Source organism: Trachinotus anak, unplaced genomic scaffold, assembly GCF_046630095.1.
Source record: "Trachinotus anak isolate AG129_WGS33_773 ecotype Australia unplaced genomic scaffold, CSIRO_AGI_Tana_v1 ptg000028l, whole genome shotgun sequence".
Lineage (NCBI taxonomy): Eukaryota > Metazoa > Chordata > Actinopteri > Carangiformes > Carangidae > Trachinotus > Trachinotus anak.
Window position 1 is genome coordinate 1,030,096 of NW_027273879.1, and position 11,284 is coordinate 1,041,379.

The 11,284-nt window shown below is 43.3% G+C and overlaps 1 protein-coding gene across 9 annotated transcripts; it reads left to right on the top strand.

Annotated features, from left to right (window-relative positions):
* The first annotated feature begins 3,399 nt into the window (after window positions 1-3,399).
* pargl (poly (ADP-ribose) glycohydrolase, like) lies at window positions 3,400-11,105 on the top strand. Of its 9 annotated transcripts, none has more exons than XM_071465406.1 (17): window positions 4,689-4,847; window positions 5,389-5,670; window positions 5,761-5,916; window positions 6,833-6,958; window positions 7,222-7,311; window positions 7,421-7,492; window positions 7,591-7,677; window positions 7,777-7,937; window positions 8,043-8,122; window positions 8,205-8,277; window positions 8,603-8,678; window positions 8,787-8,934; window positions 9,163-9,241; window positions 9,327-9,435; window positions 9,849-9,945; window positions 10,028-10,156; window positions 10,244-10,397. In XM_071465406.1, exons 2-17 carry the CDS (start codon window positions 5,407-5,409, stop codon window positions 10,360-10,362), a joined length of 1,866 nt encoding a protein of 621 aa, XP_071321507.1. In that variant the 5' UTR covers window positions 4,689-4,847; window positions 5,389-5,406; the 3' UTR covers window positions 10,363-10,397. The 9 variants fall into 9 exon arrangements, with proteins under 9 accessions (XP_071321506.1, XP_071321507.1, XP_071321508.1 ...); XM_071465407.1 differs by having other exon boundaries at window positions 5,779-5,916; XM_071465408.1 differs by having other exon boundaries at window positions 5,389-5,643.
* Window positions 11,106-11,284: the final 179 nt, after the last annotated feature.

The following is an 11,284-nucleotide window of genomic DNA, read 5'->3' on the forward strand; positions in this document are numbered from 1 at the left end:
GGTGATGACTGGACTGACATCACCTGTGATATCTTGGAGAACTTTTTCTCTCACACTGCAGAAGAACCAGATTTTGAAGACGTGAAAGTTGGATGTTACATAAGTTCATCCATCATGAGTTTGATTCAAAGTTATGTCATTTTTTTCCTTCTTTAGTGAATTTTAGATCATGAAGCTGCACCTCGATGTTCTGGTTCTGTTTATAAGTCCTTCTCTACACCTGGATTTTTTCAGATGATTATTTATTTTATTAGATTGTATTTTCTTTTGTGTTATAAGGACAATCCTGGCGTCTAAGCCCTAATACAATGACTGTGTTTGTAAGAGCCTTGGCTTGTAGCAATTAAAGTATTATATCAACACTGACTCAGCAGGAAGCTCAAACTTCTGCACATGTCTCTGTTTAAAGTTCAGGAAATAAAACGTAACAGTACATTAATACATTTTTTCATCTTTTTAGCTCAAAAATAAAATAAATAAATATATAAATTTTTCCTTCGAGATCCAAACTTTTGCATTCACTGGTATGCATCGCACACGCACACACACACACACACACGCACACACACACACACACGCACACACACACACACACACGCACACACACGTATGACTTGAAGTCAGGCCGTGTTTTAGCAGCAGGGCCAGTGAGTGTTGTGGAGTCATTAGAGGTGTCTGCAGTATCTTGCCAGAGGGCAGTGCAGCGTGGAAAATAAAAAGTCCAACCAGCCTGTGTTTTTCAGACCTCTGTTGCCCTGGAAACAGGTGCTGAGATTTCCCATTTCTTCATTTTTCTCTACACTATCCATATCACCCCCCCACCCTCCTCCTCCACCACCACCACCACCTCTACACTCCACACGCTGCTGCTGCTGCTGCTGCTGCTGCTGCTGCCTTTGCTTCTTCCTCCCCCACGACCTGCCGCATAGTACAATCACACACACGCACACACACAGACACACAGACACACAGTCCCAATCTACTGCAGTCATTTCACAATGTCACAGGACAGAAGGAGCGACTCCTCCACCACACACAGAACCTGAGAGGCTGCACACGGCTCGGGTGTTGACCCTGCTCTGACTCTGAGCCTCGTCGCTGCTGCAACAATCTGACCTCCAGGAGAAAAGAAAAAAAAAACAGGGGAGATGGAGAAGGGGGGGGTGGAGGAGACAAAGAGGGAACAACTGAAAGCCAGTGGGAGTGAAAGCGAAGCTGACTGCGCTCTCGGATTGAAGAATGTGCTTCATCTTGCTGCAGCTTGTGATGGAGGCAAGGTTAAAGAAGGGGGACAGGGGGAAGTGCCATCTTGCTTTCGCTTCTCTGAAAATGTTCCTCTCATGGAATTAATTATGCTCACGGGGATGTGATGTAGAGTTCAGGCAGATGGTTCAGCATATTGCACACACCTATTCCATAACTGTAGGTGTTGCTTTGTATATTCATGCCCTTAAAGTGCTGAAGAGAGGAGGCACATGAGCGTCATACATGAGCGGGGACACGGGTCACGGTTCCACACACACACACAGACACATGTCCACCGGCCCTGTCTCCTCGCTCTCAGGCCTTTTTAAGTCATCCTTTTGTTTCTGCCGTGTTATGTGTGCATTCCTTTGTAGTGACTTCTCTTTGGCAAGAGGCAGAACATTCCAGGGAAATGGCTGACCCAGAATAACACACACACACACACACACACACACACACCACACACACACACACACACACACACACACACACACACCACACACACAGACGCAGGATGACTGAGGCAGGGAGGTCCTCCACCCTTTCACTGCCTGAACATACTAAACTGCAGCTGGAACAGCGACACACATGACTATCATCTCCAGAACACATGACGGCGTCCGCCCTCCAGCTCCTGCACGACTCCACCGTCACGTCCTCAGACCAAACTCAAACCTAATTTCCACACTGCTGCCATCAATGATCTTCCCCTGCCTCGGTGCAAATACATTTAGAGCAGCAAATAATTATCCTTTTCATCAGTGATTAATACACTCATCATCTTCTAGATTAAGCGATTAATTGTTTCCTCTATAAAATGGTGAAAAATAGCAAAAGATGCCTGTTACAATTTCCTGAAGCCCAAGCTGATGTCTTTAAAATACCTCAGTACAACCCACTAATGGTGATTTACTATCGAGCTGCAACTACGAAACAATTATCAGAGAAGTTTCCTGTTAATTTTCTTTCAATCAACTGATTCTTTCAGCTCAACTTTAAAATGAGAGTTCAGAGGGAAACATAGGATTTTATACTCCTGTACATTTATTTAAAGCTCCACACAGTCTAAAGGTAGATGTCCATGTGTTTGTGATTATAAAGCAGGTCTAGGTTCTATATTAATACTGTGAAAGTATCAAAGCCTCAGTCCACAGAGAAATGCACACAGCCTGTATTCAGAAACTGAGCCTAATTAGCACTTTGAAATCAGGCTTTTTACTTGTAACATAATACTAATATGTTGTAGTGTTACTATTCTTATTTTACCAAAAGGCTCTGTGGATAATAACCATCATCATCACTGGTTATTAAGGATGCAGCTTTTTCTTCTTCACCATACAACTCTGGACATCTAATCAGTGTTAACATAACTTCACAATTTAACTTATTTTATAATTAATTTAATGTGAATCTGTCACATCTGTCTGATGCCTGAGCTACTCCATAAGGCTCAGCAGCAGGGGGCTGGCTGTAGCAGTAAACATTCACTTTAGTTGTGCGAAGATTAAAACACAAATTAAAGACTGAACACTAAGACTAGAAATGAGCCGAGGTTTGAAAGTCACTCTGAACAGTTGCTCCTGCATTTGAAGGAATAATAACGTACAGATCTACCTGATCTACCTGTTTTACAGGTGAGCGCCTGCAGGTGTGGAAGAAAGTACTCACACAACAGTGTAAAAATACTCATTACAACTCTTATCATCATCACCATCGTTACTTTTTACTTCACTGTAGTCGCTTCACAGATTCAGCTTTTACATGCAACATTTAGGATGAACTCATTAAGTATTTATAGTGTAGTATTTGGCTTCAGTGAGGAGCTGCACCATTAAAATGCTGCCGACTTAGAAATTAATGCATCAGTAATAATATTAATCCCGTATGAAAACACTCACAGAGGCTGTTTTCCTGCATTTTTAATATTTTATTTTTATACTCAGTGTACATTGTTAAATCTTTGTGTACATTTGATTTGTAATGCAGTGTTTTTACACTGTGGTGTTGCTGCTTTTACTTCAGTGAAGGGTCTGAATTCTTCTATCACTGCTCTGGTAGATGCATCTGTATCCAGCTCGACTGTCTGTGTGATACTCTGATGGTATTTTTTTACTCCTGTTTCACCGGCTGAGAGCAGTTTGTCGCAGTCAGCATGAACTCCAATCATGCTTCCGTCCTCCGACCTCTGATTCTTTGTCTTTTTGCCTCCTACTCCTTCGACCATCTGGAGCCTCGGACTCAGTTTTCACTTCTGTTCTGATCTCGACAGAATCTACACAGCTGTGTAAATGAAGTGTTTGCAGCTCCTCGGCTGAAGCTTCATGTAAGTGCAGTGATCCCAACATCTGGAACAGCTGGACCAGAGCTGTGCTGCTCTGCTGTTACTGGAAATCCTCAGACAGGCTCCAGCATAGAGTGGTGGCTGTGAAGTACTTCACTGGAGTATTTCCACTGTGTCAGAGGGATAAACACCTTCACTTTGACTCATTTAGGCAGGTTCCTCAAGTGAAGTAAATGAACTGTGTTATTTCCGTTTTAAATGTAGTGCAGCAGCAGTGTAAAGTAACATAAATGGAAATACTCAAGTACAGTGCAAATACTTCAAAATTGTCCTTAAGTACAGTACTTGAGCACAAAGTATGTAGAGTAGAAGTAACACTTAGCAGCAGTTGTGGTATTTTACAGCAGTGAACACATTTATCTGTCTGCTCAGGACTATTATTATCATTATTATAATTATTATCATTATCATTATCATTATTATTATTATTAGTAGTAGTAGTAGTTGTAGTAATTGTAGTAGTAGTTGTAGTGGTTGTTGTAGAACTAAAATAATAATGGAAAATATCTGTGGTGGTGAGTTTGAGGAAACAAGGTGAAACTGATCTTGGCTCACTGCTGCCACCTTGTGTCCACAGACTCTGCTGTTTATCACAGTAAAAATCATCATCATCATCTTCATCCACTGCTTTGACCCTCCGGTATTCAGATTTAACTCTATTTATCTATTTATTTTAATTTGCAGTTTTGTTTGTTTTATGTAAAGACCTCAGACATGAAGAATAAAGCTGGTTTACTGCAGCACATCTGACAATTTGTGACTTTATAACACATGTATTTAATGTTATTGATGTTTTAATTAAATTTGCTTTGGGGTGTAATTATGATATAGTATTTTAAGTTTTTTTTTGTGTTATTTTTTAAAGACTTCACCATGACAGAGGAGGACTCATAGACTGAGTGAAAAGTGTTTAAAGTGTTTATTTCCTTAACTTTTCTCGTTGCACTTTCTTACAGTTATTTCACCTTCAGATTCCGCACAGTCACATAATGAGCTGGTTTCATTGATCCGGTAATGACACTATTAAATGAAAACAGTCTGAAAACCTGATCAGAACCGTTGTAATGACGATGAAGAGCGGGCGGACCGGTGTGAAGACGGGGGCTTTTAATTTGGAGGGTGCTCTGAGTCAGCTGCTCAGCTTCACTTTCGTTTTCGCCTCGAACTGAAAGTGAAGCTCGGTCCGTGTCTGTGCGTCTTCACGGGCCGAACCTGCGCCCGACGACCGCCCCGTTAAACTCCGCACTTTCTGCGGGGACAGGTGAGTGCGTTGGACCGGGGGGGGGGTCACTCACGTCGCGTCTGAGGGGCCGCGGTCCCGGTGTTTCACTGCACGCTGAGGCCGCGGAGGTTCATGGGAACCTGCTGCTTTTTAACGGGACGGTTGTTTTCACACTCACCTGCTGAAAGGAGGAACGTTTCTCTGTGAAACACCTGGACGACCTGTGACATCACAGCAGGTGAGAGGTGAGAGGTGAGAGGTGAGAGGTCAGGCACTTCCGGGGTCACACCTGCTGAGTGTGAGTGGAAACCAGCTCACAAACACTGACAGTGACTGACTTGAGCTTCTTAAAGTGAACATTATTTTCATTGTTCACAGACTGTGTTTTATTCCCTGGGGGAGGAGTGGGTGTGATTTAGAGACATTTTAATCAGGTGACAGACTCATAGCTTCTGTTTCTGGTCCAACCTGTTCGTCCTGCTTCCGTCTCCCAGAATCTGTTCTTTCAGTCAGGATCAAGTAAAAGCTCACATTGTTATGCTTTGTTTCCCTTTCACCCCCCATCATGTCCCGTCCCCAGAACCGTCCTCGTCCAGACATGGCCGCGCCCAACAAGCACCACAACGACAGCTCCCAGGTGAACCAACTCCTGCATCCGGACGGCCAATCAGAAAGCTGCCAGAAGGGGAGACAAAGTGACCGAGAGCACAACAGCAGAGACAGAGACAGCTCAAGTCAGTCGTCCTCCTCTGGACCCTCCTGGACCGGGGGGGGGAGCGGTAGAGCAGGAGGAGAGGGGGAGCAGAAGGAGCAGAAGGTGCAGAAGGAGCAGAAGGTGCAGAAGGAGCAGAAGGAGCAGAAGGTGCAGAAGGAGCAGAAGGAGCAGAGGGAGCAGAAGGAGCAGAGGGAGCAGAGGGAGCAGAGGGAGCAGAAGGAGCAGAGGGAGCAGAAGGAGCAGAAGGTGCAGAAGGAGCAGAGGGAGCAGAGGGAGCAGAGGGAGCAGGGCTCGTCTTCATGCTGTCCACAGAGCGAGATGAAGCGACTTTCGGGGAGCAACAGCAGGCTGAACCAGCTGACCTGCAGCAGGACGCACACAGTCCTGATAGATGTAAGAACACATGGTTTCCACTTTCCCTCCGTCTCCTCAGGTGGAAAGTAACAGCACAGTTACTTTAATACTGTACTGCAGTACATGTTGTACTTTACCCCGGGTTGGGAACCACTGGACTCAACTATCTAAGTGATTAAAGTTAAAGTGGCTCCGCCTGGAGCAGCTGTAACAGTAAAACGCTGCTGAATCATCAGTGATTAAGGATTAATTATTTAAAAGTGTCACAGATAATAATTTAATCAGTCACAGTTTACTGCTGATCAAGTACTTTTACTTTTCATTTTTTCAGTAAGTTTTACTGATGATGTTTTACATTTTTTACACTTCCAGTGTTTTATCTGAAGTGTTGATCTCCATCAGAAGATATATCTGTGGTTTTAAGAACCAAAAACCATCTCAGTGTAGTTTTACATCTCCTCTCTCAGGCTTCTCTCTGGAGCTCTAGTAACAACAGGTCAGTCAGCCAATCAGAGGAGAGGATCTGAGCCTCTCTTCTGATTGGCTGACTGTTTTCTGAGTGATACAATGAAAATACAGCAGATTTCAGGTAAACACTCAAAGAAACCAAATCCTGCAAGGTTGGATGGTGGGTCCAGGGGGCGGGGCTTGGAGCGTGGCTGAGGGCGGTGACTGCTTTGTTGTGACATCACAAAGTTCCAGAAGTCCTGACAGCTGGTTTTAATACTGTCACAGTATTAATATAGAACCTAGACCTGCTTTATAATCACAAACACATGGACATCTACCTTTAGACTGTGTGGAGCTTTAAATGGGATTTTGAATACAGGACTTTTACTCGAGGTCGAGTATTTTGACGTTTTTACTCAAATAAAGAATCTGAACACTTCACACTCACAGCGCATCGATTCTCAGCAGCTGTTGTTGAATATGACTGTATTGTTTTTTCTTCCAGGTGGATGCTTTCAACCGTGGAGCTCGACTTATGCCCCACAAAGGGAGAGACGTCTGGCTCAGTGACTTTGTGAAGATGCCGTGTTCACATTGGAGTGTGATGACCATCAAGTCTGGACTCTTAAAGGTTCGTTTGAGTCAGTTTATCGATGTTGTTTCTTAACTGATGCACAAAAAAGATCATTTTGTAAGAACAATACAACTTCTGTATTTGTTGGACCTGCAGCCTTTCGTCAGATGTGCCAGGCTGCAACAAACCATCTAATCTCAGTCATGCCACAGATTTATTGGAGTTTTTTATTATTTATTTACATTGGTGGAAACTGTGTAGATGCTACAAAAGAAAAAGTTAAAAGTTCATATTATTGAATTAATCTTCTCTGTCCACAGCAACCCAGCCAGGTGTGCAGGTGGGAAGTGATCTCCAAGCAGCTGAAAGGTCTGGCCAGTAAGAGAGAAGTGAGCGTTGATGATGTGGAGGTACGTTGGCAGTTTGACACTTTACCTTTGTACATTTTTACTCTGATTTTGTCTAATCTGTGTCCACGAGACGGAAAATGTTCAACCTTACTCTGTCAAACCATCTCAGGAAGCTATCATCAAATATAACCCGAAGTACAAAGGTCAGTGGTCGTTTGATGCCCTCTCCTCCTTTGTTAAGGTCAGTGTCCATTGTTCACTGCAGGTAATTGAGTCAGTAGCTTTGTGACTGGATGTCTGAGCCCTCTAATGATAAATAATCATCATATTTCCTTGTAGTGTATCCCGAAGGAAGAGAACTACTTCTCCACACTGTTTCCAAAGATCGCTGCTCTGGCTTTGAGGCTCCCTGATGTCGTGATGAAGGTATGAAACTTACTGCATCTACTGACTCTGCAGTTCACTCATGGTGACGATGATGATGATGATGATGATGATGATGATGGAGCGTGTAAATGTTTGCAGGCCATCCCGCTGCTGAAGAAGGGACAGACTGCAACCATCACTCTGTCACAAGTTCAGATATCCTGCCTGCTCGCTAACGCGTTTTTCTGCACCTTCCCTCATCGCAACACGTCCTCTCCCAACGCCGAATACCACGGCTACCCCACCATTAACTTCAACGGGTAACACAGCCCCACAGTGTCACATGTCTGAAGTCAGCCCGTAAATACTCTCTCCAGTGTGTGAACTGTGTGTGAGTTAACTGTTAATTCTCATCCTGCATGTAGTCTGTTTGGAAACTGGGTAGAACGGAAGAAAGAAAAGCTGAGGGCCATCATGCATTATTTTAAAGTGGTAACAGATGAGAGTAAGTCGCAGCTAAAGCTCCTCTCCTTCCCGTTTGTTAGACTGTCCGTGGAAATCTGTGACTGTCGTTTACATCTTTGCAGAAACTGCACCGAGAGGCCTGGTGACGTTTGAGAGGCGCCACCTGAGAGACGCGGACCTGCCCAACTGGAGAAGGTAAGCGTTTATCGTGGGTCCGGCCCTGTAAACACACGTCTGTGACTGAGTGAGTGATGCAGGTACACTATCGGCTGGCTGAGTGTTGGCTTTGTCCTGTTACTCTTTTAAAATGATTTGGCACAAACCGTCTCTATTACGTCTTCAGGGCGCAGATCATGGAGGCATTTATGGAACTCGGTGGTCAGCTAGTTAGTTAGCAGCTGCTAGCATGGTTGATAAATATGGTCCTCTGTATCTAAAACACACAAGGTTTATTTGGTTGTTTTTGAAAATCTCTCGTCTCTAAATATTCATGTGTTTATTTACTTATCTGTTTTTGAAGCTGTAAGGAGAAGCTGCATAAACTGCACGTCACGTCTCACGGCAGCATCGAGACTGAAGGTACAGGGATGCTGCAGGTAAGAACGGACCCACAGCAGCAACGACTCCCCGCTTTCACAGCTTCACCCCAGTATTAACCTCAAATGTGTGTGTGTGTGTGTGTGTGTGTGCGTGTGCACGTACAGGTGGACTTTGCTGCCAGTCGGATAGGTGGAGGTGTGCTGGGCTCTGGTCTGGTGCAGGAAGAGATCTTGTTCCTTATAAATCCAGAGCTGATCGTTTCCCGCCTCTTCACCGAGAAGCTGGCAGACAGCGAGTGTCTGATCATTACAGGTGGGAATCAAATGATTAGTCGATCAATGGATTAGTCAGTCGATGAGCAGTCAACCAATCAAGTTACAGAGTCTTTTTTAAAATATTTACATCTTCAGTAGGAACCAATCAGCTTCAAGCTGAGAGCTGCAGACAGACGGACTAACATTGTTGGTTTTGCTGATAGTAATAGAAATATATGACGACACCAGCTTCACAGAACTGTTCGCTCTCACGTCTCTGTCTCAGGATCTCAGCAGTTCAGCACTTACTCTGGTTTCAGAGACACCTTTGAGTGGGCGGGGCCTCATATGGAAAGCGTAAAAAGGTACAAGCAGGCGATTCATAGCTTTGCAAATCTGAATGTAGTTGTTTTTTTTGTTTTTTTCACAAATGTGATCTTGTCTTTACAGGGACGAGTGGGCTCGGCTGAAGAGGCAGATCTTAGCCATCGACGCTCTGCACTTCAAACACGTGAGAGACCAGTACAAGATGATCAACGTCACCCGGGAACTGAACAAGGTGAGGTTCGCCTTCGGTGTGGTGCTGGTAATCCGGGATGTTTTCAGCTCGTCCGTCACATTCTCATGAACACAACATCTCAAACAAACTTTCACTTGGATTCAAGGATGATCTGATTTTGGTGGTTAAAGGTCAAAGGTCGCTGTGACCATTTTTGGCCATAACTCATGAATTCATACACTAATTATGACGCAATTCAACTCAAATGTCTATAAGGATAAAATGAAGTGACGGCATCTTATATCCGAAAGGTCAAAGGTCAAATACCTCTGGCCTATATTCAGTGCTGTAACTCAGGAAATGGAGATTGTGACTTTATTTCCTGCAACTTATCTGGTTGGTGGAGAAATACAACCACGAGGCGGTTTCTCCTATGGTTATCATATTTACATGATTTTATCGTGTCCTTGAAGGCATTCTGTGGATTCATGGGAGATGAAAACAATGAGCCAGACATCGCCACGGGCAAGTGGGGCTGTGGAGCCTTCAATGGAGACCCACAACTCAAAGGTATATTTTTTAAATGTCTAGTCTCCCCACAGTCTGTCCACTGATTTATCACTGAGGACCTTTTAATTCTGTGTATTTTCAGCTGTGATCCAGCTGATGGCAGCAGCCAAGGCCAGGAGAGGACTGGCCTTCTTCACGTTTGGGGATGAAAAACTGAAGCAGGGCCTGGAGCAGATCTACCACCTGTTGGTCACAGAGGGGACTACAGTCGGTGAGAACCCCCTGTACAATAAAGTTGCTCTGTTTCTTGAGTTTCTCATTTTTTGGTTTGTTAATTTGTCAAACTGCTCCCTCACAGATACGCTGTACGGGCTTCTGGAGGACTACTGTGCTGTTCAGGCCGTGAGCCGTGACTCTCATGTGGATCTGTTCGAGTTCATCAAAAACACCGTCAGATGTTCCCGGAGTCAGCTGTGAAGACGGATTCACGTCCACGTCCGCGTCTCAATTTGCAAAACGAAACGAAGTTAATCATCACTTTTAATTTTTTTTTTGTAAAGATTATTAGTATTATTTTCCATTGTTGAAATGTGGAGAGAAAGGATGTAGAAGTTCGGTTTTAGAAGTCCAATTATCTGTGGAAGTTTTTAAATGTTGGGTTGTGCTTTGAGAATCTAGAAAATAAGCAAAGAGGTAAAAAACTGTTGTATTGTTAAAATTACATTTAGGTTCATTGACTGAGACCAAACGTAGTTGAGTCTTAACTTAAGTTTTTGGTGTAAGAATGATTCATAAAGCATTTAAGAGTTTGAAGTCTGTCATTGTGTCAGAAATCAGAGGCGTTTCAGACGACCGTCGCTGCTCCAGCAGTAATTCACCTCGTCACACCTGTGTTTGGAAAAATACACAAACAACTTTTAAAACCATATTTTGACGGCAGCAAGTTAACAAAGATGCAGTTGGCTACTTGGCTTTGACATTAAATGCACAATAAATAATCACCAACTACAATAAATACACATATAAAGCTGATTTCATGTCTAACATTTGATTATCAGTTGGATGATTTGTACTGTCAATTGTAAAAAATATGACATAATGACAGTGTTTGATGTTTGATAGAATATAAACTGAACAAGTTGATTATTTACTTTGTTTCATGTGTAAAATTCATCTGTGACATTGAAATATTTTAATAAAAACTGTCAGTTTATTAGAAATAGTGTAAACTGGTGGATTATTAGTTTGCACAAGCTACTTAAAATTATGTTTAGTTTTACTGACGGAGACCAGGGGCTGTTTTCACAGAGCATCTTATCTCAGCAGTATGATGGATGAATGGATGGATGGATGAATGGATTGAGTTGATGCATAAAAAAACTCATTCAAAACCTGTTTA

Coding starts and splice junctions, on each gene's coding strand:
- pargl (XM_071465405.1), top strand. CDS start 5,407: ATGGCCGCGCCCAACAAGCACCACAACGACAGCTCCCAGGTGAACCAA. Junction 7,678..7,776: donor TCCCTGATGTCGTGATGAAG/GTATGAAACTTA, acceptor AAATGTTTGCAG/GCCATCCCGCTGCTGAAGAA. Junction 8,679..8,786: donor AAGGTACAGGGATGCTGCAG/GTAAGAACGGAC, acceptor GTGCACGTACAG/GTGGACTTTGCTGCCAGTCG.